At 30.9% G+C, this 13,635-nt stretch overlaps 1 protein-coding gene across 1 annotated transcript; it reads left to right on the top strand.

The window, feature by feature from the left end:
* The first annotated feature begins 2,075 nt into the window (after positions 1 to 2,075).
* Positions 2,076 to 13,291, top strand: LOC113556138 (J domain-containing protein). Its single transcript, XM_026960908.1, has 4 exons — positions 2,076 to 2,376; positions 9,762 to 9,863; positions 9,973 to 10,089; positions 12,174 to 13,291. Exons 1-4 carry the CDS (start codon positions 2,290 to 2,292, stop codon positions 12,357 to 12,359), a joined length of 492 nt encoding a protein of 163 aa, XP_026816709.1. The 5' UTR covers positions 2,076 to 2,289; the 3' UTR covers positions 12,360 to 13,291.
* The last annotated feature ends 344 nt before the right edge of the window (positions 13,292 to 13,635 follow it).

Raw genomic sequence — 13,635 nt, 5'->3', positions numbered from 1 at the left:
TAGTATAATATTATAACCGCTTGAGATCGCTTAAAAGTTTATAATAGCCAATTGATAGGCCTGTCTAAACCATGAACATTGTTATTCAAATCGTGCGTCTTAGCACAAACTGTTACCGCAATATACAAATAATATTTTGTCTATCAACAACGTGCCTGCTATAATAAAAACCGCATATCATCCCATTTACGATCACGATGCATTGTTTGAATCTTTTTTAATGTCTCATATTATTATGGCTTCGACCTTGATTATTAAACATTTATTATATTATAAGAAATAATAGGAATATAAAATATGATGATATCTCATATTCCCTTCCTCTGTGGTACCCATCACTAACGTCGCGTCAACGGCTTGGTCCCGTATTTCGTATCTAGTTTATGCGACTTACTTTTCACTTTCTGACAATAATTTTAAAGTTTTCAGGATTGCCGATATTACTCTATTATCTCCCGTTTCCTTTCCAGTTTTGAGTGCTTTTAGTGCGGACTAGACTTTTGTTACCTTTGGTTTCGTACCTCTTATGCGCCTATATAAATTGTTCTAAAATCCATCAAACCATATTTTGTTCTTAGCAGGTAAAACCATACCAAACATATTAAAGTTTTTCTCGAATTCGCATGCCATCACATTTACTCTTGTTTACATCACATTCGACAATGTATCGAGAGGAGTTCACTGTAAACCGTCACAGCGTTATCGATTAGTGTTCGTGGTATGCGCTTCAGTGTATGGCACTGCTAGCAGGTATGTATATATTATTCAACTACAGCGACGACAATCAAACGGCCCGTCGGGAAACATGCCCGTGAAACATACTTATACGAGTAGTAATGGTAGGGTTTTTTTATTTTTTTTTCATTCCGTCTGCCTTTCGCCACCACCTCTCTCGCCGCCGCCCACCGTCCGAACGAAATATATAATATTATACTATTTACACACCGGAGACAGGTGTCCCACCCTCTCGTCGCCGCCAACACCCCCATCGCGTATGTGTATACATCATCGTTTAGGTACCAGAGCGTGTGCACACAACAATACGAATAATATAATACCTTAACGTGTAATATGCAATAATAAATATTGTGTATAGCATTTCGCGCGTAAACTCGGCGAAGGTTACTGTGGGTAATATACCTCGTAGAAAAACAGATCCGTCAATAACTCGGTACATAGCAATGGGGTTGCAGAACATACACAGGGTGTGGTCAGGGTGCGGTGCGCCAGGGGCGGCGGAGGACTACAAAGCGATGACGTAAACGCACGCTGAAAGAGTATAGCTGTACATAATATATACGGGCGAGTGAGAGGGATTGAGTGGGGTAGTGAGGCGCTGACGAGAGTGCCGCAGCAGCGGAGAGAGGTGAAGGAGAAAATAGGCTTATCGGCGGTAAGGGGCGAGAGGGGCTGCTGCCGGGGAACGTGTTGCTGCAGTATAACGATTACGGCCTCAGCAGCCCGGCCACGATATATACGTATCCGCCGCCGCCGCCGCCGTCACTGAAGCGTATAGTCCGCAGCGAGAGCTTTTCTTTTTCGTTTTCCGCGTCCGATTATATTTACGAATAGGTATGGGCGTACTTACGTATTACAGACACCGCGCGCGTTTGAACAACAACAAAAATAATACATATATCGCGTAATACCCGACCGTTGTAATAATAATAACGGAATATGATTTAATATCGCGGCGAGAGAGGATATAGAAAGCTGGCATATACGTGATATCGCACGGTTAAAAAAGGATAAATCCATCATCTGACGCACCTGCGTATACACACACACACACACACACACACACACACACGTTTACATTATATAAATATAATATATGGAGGTGGAAAAAAAACCGACGACGACGGATTTGTCGTCAAATAGTGAACGAGTGGGAAATCACCACCCCCCGCCCCCCGCCCACCCAAGCTTCCCAAAAACGACCGTTGTAAGCTGAGTGTATATAGTGTTTTACCATCGCAGTGTGTGCGTGTGCGTGTGTCTTGCGTCTGTGTGTCTGTTTGGTACACGCGCGATCTGGGTCAGTGAGTCACGCGCACGATTGCGGTAGGGCGTGCAGCGGTAGCTATACGAAAACGACGGCAACAGCGGCGCACCACTGGCGGCGGCGACGACTACGGATTCGTTTTGCCTAGTTTTTTTTCCTACCGTCCTTCGCCGGTTAATACGATCGCAACGATCAACGAGCGCGGACCTACCGCACATACCACTAATCCACAACAATACGTATTACAATATTATTTCCGAACACACGTCGATCGACTGCACGCGATGACCAGCGTTTCGGAAATACTGTCGTACGACTCGTCGGCCCAAGACGATTACTATCAAATGTTGGGATGCGATCAGACGTCTACGGTGAGCCGATCACGCTATGCTTATTTATTGTATTAAAATAATTTTATCAATTCGTTTGGTTCGCAACAATAATAATTAGTCCGCATCTCTGTCTTACGAGATAAAAAGGACATGACGCATTATTGTTGCCAATATTGTCATTATTATTATTATTATTATTATTACTATTGTCTACAATAGGTATATGTACCGTGTATATATATATATATATATATATATATATACATAAGTCTATAACCCTGTACAATTCTCAGCACTTATAAACTGTATACGTGCAGCACGATAATAAACTGACCGTGCAAGTTTTCCAGCGTAAGGATTATTATTATACCCCGCTATGTCTACCATAGGGCATGGGGTGACGACGCGCGATGATATAGCGTGCCGACCACAATCGGGGTATGAAATCTCGAGTCTCGAGTGCGGATTGCGTGCTTGTTAAAATATAATATAACATCTCGTCACTTACGATTACAGTACACATTAACACACGTGATATAATATTATGTACACAGGGTGAATCACCGAGAATGCTTAAATACCTTTTTATCCTCGAATAACACGTTTATTCAAATTCTGATTTTTGAAATTTTTAAGCACTCTTAATGAACATATTTACCAATACTTAGATACCATTCAAGTATTGTTCTACGGCGACAAGAACTACAATTTACAAAGTTATTTTTCATATGAATCCATCCTTTCTTACTATCAACTATTGCTGGTCAAATATTTATTTTGAAAACGTTTACAAAACCAAATGTAATTTCGAAATTCCCAGTTATTAAATTTGTGTACTATGGTCTAGGGACAATAGCCATCATCAATAATAAATAATGATTTTATACAAAGTATAAAATAGATGTAACGTAATTGTTAAGTTTTTACACATTTATATGAATTATTATAATTTTCCAATCCCCGCATTATTTTTTAAACCTATAAATTATCTTTAGCACTTATATTTTAATTACACAGACAAATACTCGTTAGAATCATCTCTTTGACAATTTACAATAAAAAAAATTAGTCTTTATGTATAATTCGAAATTCAAAAATCAAAATTTGAATAAATTCATTGTTAAATAATAAAATGGGAGCGTGCTAGATTAATATCAGAATATGTCAGTATATTTAATATATTTATGCATGAACTTAGAAGCAAGACATTATCGGTGGCCGATAAATTACTAGCTATATTCGTATTATAAATGGACGCAATAATGGTCCGCCAATGATATCCCGCTACATAATGGGAAAAGGTCGTAAGGATTTATCCAAAGGCCAGCCATACCTGTGCGTATATATAAGTGTATATACGCGTGCTCGCCACCTGCACCCTATTGTCCGGTAGCGTATAAGCATTCTGGTAACAGCGGCGGCAGCGGGATTGGACAAAACGATATAATTTTATCGTAAATATAACAGTAGTAAACGTATATATTGTCAAATCCGGCATTAATATTATAATATGATATTATTACGCAAACGTAGATATAACTTGAAAAATACATTCGGGATTAGATACTACATCGCATAAACACCGATACCTATACCTAATGATGATAATAATAATACGACTAATTGATATGACTGTAGGTGAATTGTGTAAAAAAATATAATGTACCTAAGCAAATAGATGATATGCCCTTTTAATTGTATGCATTTTAATTATACACGGTTGGGATAGAACTACGCGACATACCGACGTGTTAATCCGGTCACTCTTCGCCGTTTTTAATGGAAACATAACAAGCGCGACCGGGGTCACTGCTGTGACACTATCGGTTTATATAATGTATAGCAATTAATATTATATGGGCCGAGTATTATCGTGTATAGGTATAAGTTCGTCGCATACCGTCTGTTTTCGAGTAAAAGTCCACGCACAGCACTACGTGTATTTCGCATATTATTTCGTAATTAAAGTGAATGTCGTCAAAAAAATAAATTACGAAATTATAATACGTACGGGTTCGGTATATACACTAGCTGCTAGACTAAAACAATAAAACGTCATCACTACAATTATTAAATGTTTTTGATGGGTACTATTTTTTTTTTTTTTTTAATTGATATTTGTCAACCCAATAATAATTGAAACTTTGATGCAATTCGATCAAACAGATAAAATATGATTTTTTTGAAATATGCATGTGTTAAAAATTCTTTGTCTACATATACATATTATACATGATATCATGTTTACTCATGCACGACATTTTGAATGTTTTAATTAATATCGATCATAGCTGCTATACAGTCTTGATTATCTATTTTAATACAAACATTAAGTATGCAAATAAAACATTTTTTTGTATTATATAATAATCATGTACACTGTACAGTGTACAAATAATAAATTTAATTTAATAAAAATTGCAAATATTGTATAATTTTTCATTTTATATAGTTTATTCGTTATACCGTTCATTAACTATCATTCATTTTCCCTTCGAATGAATATAAATTTATAATTTGATAAATTACAATATTAATAACACAATAACTACATATTTTATTGAACTCAAACTTTGTTAATAAGTACATTTTTTAAAACAATCGTAGGTAAGAAAAATAATATGTGTTTTTCCAAGGTCCGCCGATAATTTTTTTTAAATTAATATCTTTTACAAGGTCTTATCTGTAGAATGATTTAGGTGATTTCGAAATTTATTCTGTGTAATTCAAAATGTTACTTTCACCTAATGAAGTTTTAGTAATTCGAATATAATATAATTATAATATTCTATTCTATTGTAAATGCTATTATGCTTGATAATACAAGTATATAATGATAATAACCGTAATTAAATAATAAAATATGTCATAATAATCTATGGTGATTAAATATAGTGTAAAATAGTTTATAATTTGTTTTATTTTTTCGTCAGTGAGATAATGAATGTTTACAAAAAAATTAAATGGTATAATCCAATTTTAAATCATTTTCAAGTTACAAATATAACAATAATATTATCTTATTGTTAAGCACACATTATTATAAGTACCTATTGGAAAATTTAAAATGTATTATACCATTAAACATTTTTTAAACGTAAGTATTTTCATAATTTTGATTGAATCATTAATATAGTCGATAATACGTAGATAATTTATAAATCAATTATAATCAGAATACATTGTAGGATCAATGATATATGTACCAACATACTGTGCAGAATGATTTACCAAGCATACTCGCACTTTTTTCTGTTTCAAGTGTCCTGGCTATGTCCAAACTTCAGGTTTTTTTCAAATGACAGCGTTTCTGTTGTAATATAAGCTTTTCAGTGGATAATTTTTCTGAAAATGTCGATTTCTCAAAATTTGAACGAGTAGTTTTTGAATTGCTTAACTTTGTATAATAGCTTCATGACAGAAGTTCTAAAAAATAAGGATGTTATCTTAATTTTAAAACTCTAATAATTATTATTAATATATCAATGTTTATAATTTATAAAAATAGTCTAAATATAATAAATATTTGATTTGATATGACATCAATTTCATATTTTGTAAAACCATTGTTAAGGACTTAACATAAACAGTTTAATAACTGAAAAACTACTAATTTAAATATTTAATTAGGTCATACGAACATTTTTTTAAAACTTATCCACTTGATAAATTAAAGTAAAAAAAAGAAGGGATTCATTTAAAAATTATAAGTTGCAATACAAAACACTTCTTAAGTAATAAAGAAATCAAAAAAAATTGTTTAAAAATTTCAAATTGAGGATTCGAATAAATTCATTGTAGAACAATAAAAACCGGAGTGAGCTTTGAATATGTTTGGTGAATCACTCTGTACATAGTAAATAGACACAGTTCAGCTGTAACCATAATAAGTTGTAAGTATAATAGATACATTTTAATATTAATTATAACCCAATGTTTTCTTTTTGTACATCTGATGTCTGGTATGATACCACATACATGATAAATATTAAATACTATTAATAACATTACTAACAAACAATATTCACATATATTCGATTTTTAAATTCATTTCTGAGGTACTCCAAAGCTGTGAAACATAACTCTACAAATATTATTGAAAAGCGCATTAGAGGTTTGAGGTCTTATAACATCCCACTATATACGGTCAGACCACATAATCCGGTACCTAACAGCCGAAAAGCAATTTGTCCAAATGACCGTATACCAAACATTCACTGAATATACGCATTATGCATTATAACGTAATGTTTATTCATGTTTTCAAAATGTTATAAAATAAAATTAACAAAGTAATTTAATTACAAATGTGGGTTTTTATACTTGTAAGTTATATACATGTGTGTAATGGAATACCTGGTTTAAATCTTAAATAACTAGGTACTTATAAATTATATCGAGATAATTATGTATTATTTCATTTTCTCAAATTACCAATGAATTTGAACCCGCAGTTAGATTGAAGCTATAGAAAATAAAAACATTAGGCCTCTATAATAGTTACATGATTGGCGCGCAACACAGTCAATAACGCCGAGGTAATAATTTTGGCTGATTAGGTATTCCGAATAACTGTTATTAATATAATTGTTTTAATACCAATCGAATACATTATAAATATTATAATAACCCAAATACCCAATGTCACAGTGTAGTTCAATTTACACACGATTATTATTGTATAAATCAGTCTACCATCTAATTATATATCTACGTTATTTATTTACAAAAAAAATAAAAACAAATATTATATCAATAAATTATATTATCAACTACACTAAATAATAAAATTATATTTTTATTTTTGTTACTGTGCGATTATATAATGCATTTTTCGTGGTATGTAGGTACTATTATATAATATTGTACAAACATAGTGATATGACATTTTAAAAATAATTTACCTATATTTAAAATGTGAATCGAGTTTTTTTTTTTTTTTAATTAATTGAGATTTAATAAAATATTAACTTTATTAACTATAACGAAATTCATAAGCGATTTAATTAAAATTGAATAACTAATGATAATTTTGATTTATTTTTAAATGTATCTATGTGTAATTATTTATGTTTTACGGTATTACACGGTCAGTTAATAAACTTCTTATTTTTGAATGGTTATTATTTATTTTACTTAAATTGTAACTGCTTTGGTAGGTATATATACTTAAATGTGAGATACCCACATGTGTTGTCTCTTTTTTATATACACAAATACAATATTGCAAATTTTCGTTCAATATAATTCATTTTATGTTGGGGTAGCTTTAATGTTAGAGTAAATTTACTTTTTATCAAACTTAATGGTAAGTATATTATCCAGGTCAACGCAGATTTGTATTGATATTATCGTTTAAAGTTAATTATAGCTACGTAAAAATATTACAATTTTAAAATGCTCATAACTTGCTTTAAAATTATACCATATATACTGTTAATAAAAGCCTATTTGATAACAGGTAAATTTACTCTAATATTAATAGATAAGATTAATAAAGCTACAACATAAAATCAATTCCACTGAACAAAAATTTGCCATTTTTTATGCGTCGTGATGTAAAATGAAGACAAATGACAACACATGCGGGTGTGGCATCCTCTTAAATATATTTTGTATGTACAAAAAAAATACTTAGAACCTTTTTAATAAATTATAATAATTATAATATATTTATAATATTACACATCAAATGTAATATAAATATATTTTATTGATAATATATTTATATTACATTTGATTTTTTTGTTTTTTACAACGCGTACTGTGGCCCACACCCCATGAGACTATAATAAAATGAAAATAGCCGTTGATATCAAAAGGTTGAAGACCTGTAAGCTGAATCGTGCTCTATACTTAGTAGAAACTTATACATATTGTGTTGTATGTTTCTTACAATATTAAACTTATCATAGATATTTGTCATAAATTAGAACAAAAAGTTCTAAAAATCTACAGTATTCTATAAATCTTCTATAAACCATTATGTTTGGTTGACGAAATAATTTCTTTTAAGCTCGACGATGTAAATATGATCACACTAAAATATTTTGCATGAAAATAATTTCAAAAGAATATTTTAATATTTTTTTACTTTCAATGAATGAAATATTGATGTGTTATAAAATACACGATAAACTTATAAGGTACGACACCTGTTGTTCATTCATCAAATACGTTGGTATAGAGCATCTTTCGACTTTTATTCAAAAACGGTTTGCTTTTGAGCGCTCTGTTTAGTGAGTGGACAAACTGCAGTCTATTGAAACTATTTATATACTTGAAAAAAAATTCAAAAGGTAAAGCCATACGCTTTTCACGTGTAGAATATATACATACCATTATTATTATTATTTGTACCATAGGGTTATACGACAAAAAAACATTAACACACAGTTGCACGCGCTACTGAAAAAAGTACAATTGAATCTAAAAGTTAACAAAACTCTGTATTATTGCGTACACAATACACGTAGGTACACACTGAACTACAGTATAATGCTAATTTTACGTAATATAATGTATGTCAATTCGAGACAATACGATTTAGGCCTCTGAAAATAGACAAAGGCCATAATGTATGCATATAATGTACGTAACTTCGTCGGTAAGGTATATAACACTCGCTGGTTTCCGTCTCCTGTATTTACTTATAAATAACCCGACAAAGCACTGTTACAGTAGTTGTCTATACTTTCCACGGGGTTGGTAGATGCACACAATTTGTATATTATGTTTTATTGAAACATCACCGACCATTATATTATCTCGCGCCTATATCACGTTGGCTTGTAAAATTCACTTAAGTCAAAAGCCTTTATTATACGAAATGTATAATAGGTACATAATATATGTGCATTACATATTTGATGACGTTTTATATCTATAACACAGTTATACACAACTCACTCGGTTAGATACTGTAATTTTACTCTGCCGACGATGTTCGTATACGCAGCACACGCGCCGTCACATATTATTAATATTAATTATTGATTGCTAGACACCAAAATGAAATATTTTTCACTTTGTAGTCAATTTATCTAAACCCGGTTGTCACTCATATCGCGGAAACTTCAAACAAACGTATATAGCTACACAGGCAATTTATTACAGCGGGAAAGTAGGTTGGAAAAAGCGACACCTGAAACCGTTCCACAATTTAATTATTTACGCTGAAAGCATTATTAATTACGGTTGATAAATTAAATTGTTGGATGTCCGATATATCAGTGTTCTCTGTTCAGTGTTTTCAACTAGAAAAAAAAAATTAAATCCATAATACAGAAAGAAAAAAAACAATAACACTACGTTAATTTGTAGATTAAATGAATAATATTTTAACCGACCTTTTTCCCCCTAAATGCATAAACACTGTATTGCGATTCGCAGTTAATGTATACGTAAAACCTTATGTTAAACAGGTGGAGCAAATAAGCGCAGAATTCAAAGTAAGAGCTCTTAAGTACCATCCGGATAAAAACTCCGGCGACAAGAAGGCTGAAGAAACGTTCCAGAAACTTAATGTAAGCAATAACGGGCGTTCGCGCCTCATTTGATACGTAGGTACTTAATATTATTACCTGCTGTTTTTATTATTATCGTCTTCGAATGATATATTCGCGTGCGTTGCAGGAAGCCAAAGAAACACTGTGCGATCCGGAAAAGCGGGCAACTTACGACAAATGGAAGAATAGCGGCGTGGCCGTTAGCTATAAAACATGGCTGAGCAACAAAGAACATTTCCAACAAGTACGCGCGGAGTGTGAATTTCAAATAAAACATGTAGTAGTTACTAGTTGTAATGGTGTATCCGTTCGTGTTAAGCTAGCGTAAATTCGAGACATCAATAACAATACAGAGTTCGGGCGCGTCTATAAATATAAAGGACGTCGATTTTATTTTGTTTTACTTTGCGCCCGTTACTGCTCAATAATACGGAGTGGGTTTAGGCCGTATATAAGTACTGCTGCAGCACTCCATTATAAATATCATATGGCACACATACAAAGGTGATTCGCTACGCATGATGATCATCATCCCCATTATTCGATTAATAATTAATTCATAAACATCGTGTTTTATAAATTTTGAGTTTTTGTACTACTTAAGTTCCGCGGTGATACCAATAATTGATGTCTCTGAACGTTTTGATTAACCTAATTCAATATTTGAACGAATAGTTTTTTAATTATCAAAATGTTGATACTAAAGATAATAGTACTCAATAACGATTTTATTGATATATAAAATAAATGAAATATCGGATCTATATAGTATTCATTACATTTAGATTATTTTTTATAAATTGTAAATATTGATTATATTAATGCTCAAATTAGCATTCATAGCCACCACATCTTACAAATCCATTATTAATAATTTATCATAGAACTTTCATAATAATATTATCCTTAGCATTAGCATACAAAATATACAAAATTAAATAACTTAGACATCTCTCGATTGAATTTTAATTTTGATACCTCATTATCTCAATATATTCAGAAAAATTATTCACCAAATATAAATTATAAGATAAACAGAGGATTTTCATTTAAACAATATAGAAGTGTGTATCTTCAAAAGACACTCCTTAAGTAGTACAAACAATCTGAAAATGTTAAAATGTGGTATTTAAATAGGTATATTTAAAAATTTTAAAAATCAGATTTTGGATAACCGCATTATTATTATAAAAGTAAAAAGGGATGAGCATAGTCAGTGGATCATCTTGTATATAACATATCATGCATTACCTAAATAATTATTTTATGACTAAGTACTTTTGCTAAATAACACTTTCATGAGTGTATTTGCTGATTTAATTTAGATTCTTTTTTTGAAGTTAAATAACCGTTTAAATGCCATTATTAATTTATGCATTAGGACGAATTTATATATTTTCCCTGGCAAACGTAACAGGCGAAAAACAATCGATATATTTTACGTTCTATAATATTATCTCTATATCATGTAGGTAAATGCCACGCATTCGGGACATTAATCAGTTTCTTTTACTCAAATTGAATAAGCAGCTCAAAAAAAAAAAAAAAACATTAGCGCTATATATCAGTAAACAGCGTGCTTAGGTTATTTCCGTGCGGCGTAATCATTTCAACATAAATATATAATACGATTTTAAAATCGAGAACATATTGAAATTACATTTCCACGTACTCGTCCAATTTATAAAATCTCAGTCACCATACCCCGTAAATATACTATAGATTTTTTGGGAAAACGATAAACTTAATCCGGTAACTGATTAGTACCAGTTATTAAACATAACATAGTATACTAAAGTCTAAAGATAATAATTAATGATATTTAATAACGGTTTTACATAAAAAATACAATAGATGTACCTAATATTTAGTCAAATACCAACTTGTTCTTCTTTAACAATTTTTGGTTTTACATAAGGATATTAATTATCCACGAATATTTGAATTTAAATCAAATTAATTAATTTAAATTACTGTATTTTTTTTTAAATCATCGTAATGCCACCAACTAATCTTCTAAGCCTTTTATCCTAGACCATTATCCGTAGAGCTTAAACTCGAAGTTTAAAAAATCAGAAACTACTTATTCGAATTTATTCTGATTTTTATTTATATACATCAAGATAGATAATATACTCAGTATATAAAATAAAAATATATTTATAATGGCTACAGTATGTATATGTTTTTTAAATACATAATATTTATAAGCAATCCAATAATTATTGAATCCTAGACAGTTATAATATATTTTATTAAATACTTTAACCTAGGTACTTTAATTGCAATGAAAATTATTAATATCGTATAATAATTCATTTTTTTTAGTCAATGCACTGGGCACAAATGAATACCAAAGACAGAATGCTTCCGGAAGGTGGTGAAGGGGCTTCGTCTTCAATGGCGTCCAGGAGAGCATCTGAAGGTGGAGTGAACTTAGGAGCCAACAAAGTAAAATGGGATGCCAAGTCTAATGCAGATATTATTAACAAGTTTCGCAATTACGAGATATAAGTCACGTAGATATTGTCTATATAAAAAAAAAAAAACATTCCTTCGTCGAATAAATACTTTTATCGTGATTTGATATACATTCATATAATTTGTACTTATATATACTATAATATACATATTATACTGACTCATATAAGACACATCTTTACCCGGAGGCCTGAGAAGTGAAATACGTAATAAGTATAACTGCACATTAAAATCAACAATATTACTATTATAATTTGATTACGCTTACTTCTAAAAGGGTAAATAACGAAACTTTTTAGGGTAAAATAGAGTGAATATTTTTTTTCTTCTCAGACTTTTGGGTACATATTCAATCAATTGAATCTTCAAAAAATGTCTCTTCTAGTTATTTCAAAACACAATACTATTCAACTATTGTCTAGTCAATAAAGAGTAAATGATATTTCACGTTCACAATTAGTTGAACGCCATCTATTTTGAGTCTAATAGATTACGTTACTCAAACCTAATTAATGTAGTTTGATATCCATCTCGCAAAACACAAATTAATTGTAGCATCGGGGAATTCTACGTTTCAAAGACGTAATACTAATAATAATAGGTATAATAATATGATATGTCATTCTGTAATTATAAATTTAGAATATTTTTGAAACAATTAGCTAAGATGCAGTGTTACAGTACAATATTGATAGTATCGTGTTCTAATTTATTGCATAATTGTAATTATATTGTAACAATTATACAAATCGTAAAATCGTACCTATACCTATTATGTTATAAGTTATCGGTGTCTTTCGTTCACGCCGATGTAGTTGTATTACTATTTATCACGGTTACCTATATTTACAATAATATCATACAACTAAGCTTAGTATATTAATATACTTGACTGTATTGCCATTTCGGTGAGATATTGTTTCTCAAATTTGTAAAAATAAAATATACGTATAATGAATACAAAACTCGAAATGTCTTGTTACTGATTATACCTATTTCCTTCGTAATAATTATGTCTGTATGCAAAATACGAGTCCGTTTTATAAAATGACGATGTATCGCCATTCGTCATCTCTCAATGTTCATTGTATTTTTAGTTGAACTAAATAACCATGACTAAGTTTTTTACGTTTTCAAGAAAAAAAAAATAGTTAAAACTGGTGACAATAATTAATATAACAGTTGAAGACGAAAATGAATCTCACTCAATACTTACTGATGTTAGCGTTAGCCTGACACTGCAGTCTGCAAGTATCGATGATAATAGACTTGAATTGACTGAACCGTGTTGTAGCAAAAATGTTGATGT

This window comes from Rhopalosiphum maidis, chromosome 4 (genome assembly GCF_003676215.2).
Source record: "Rhopalosiphum maidis isolate BTI-1 chromosome 4, ASM367621v3, whole genome shotgun sequence".
NCBI lineage: Eukaryota > Metazoa > Arthropoda > Insecta > Hemiptera > Aphididae > Rhopalosiphum > Rhopalosiphum maidis.
Note: the sequence above shows the minus strand (reverse complement) of the source record. Positions and strands in the feature narration are given on the sequence as shown.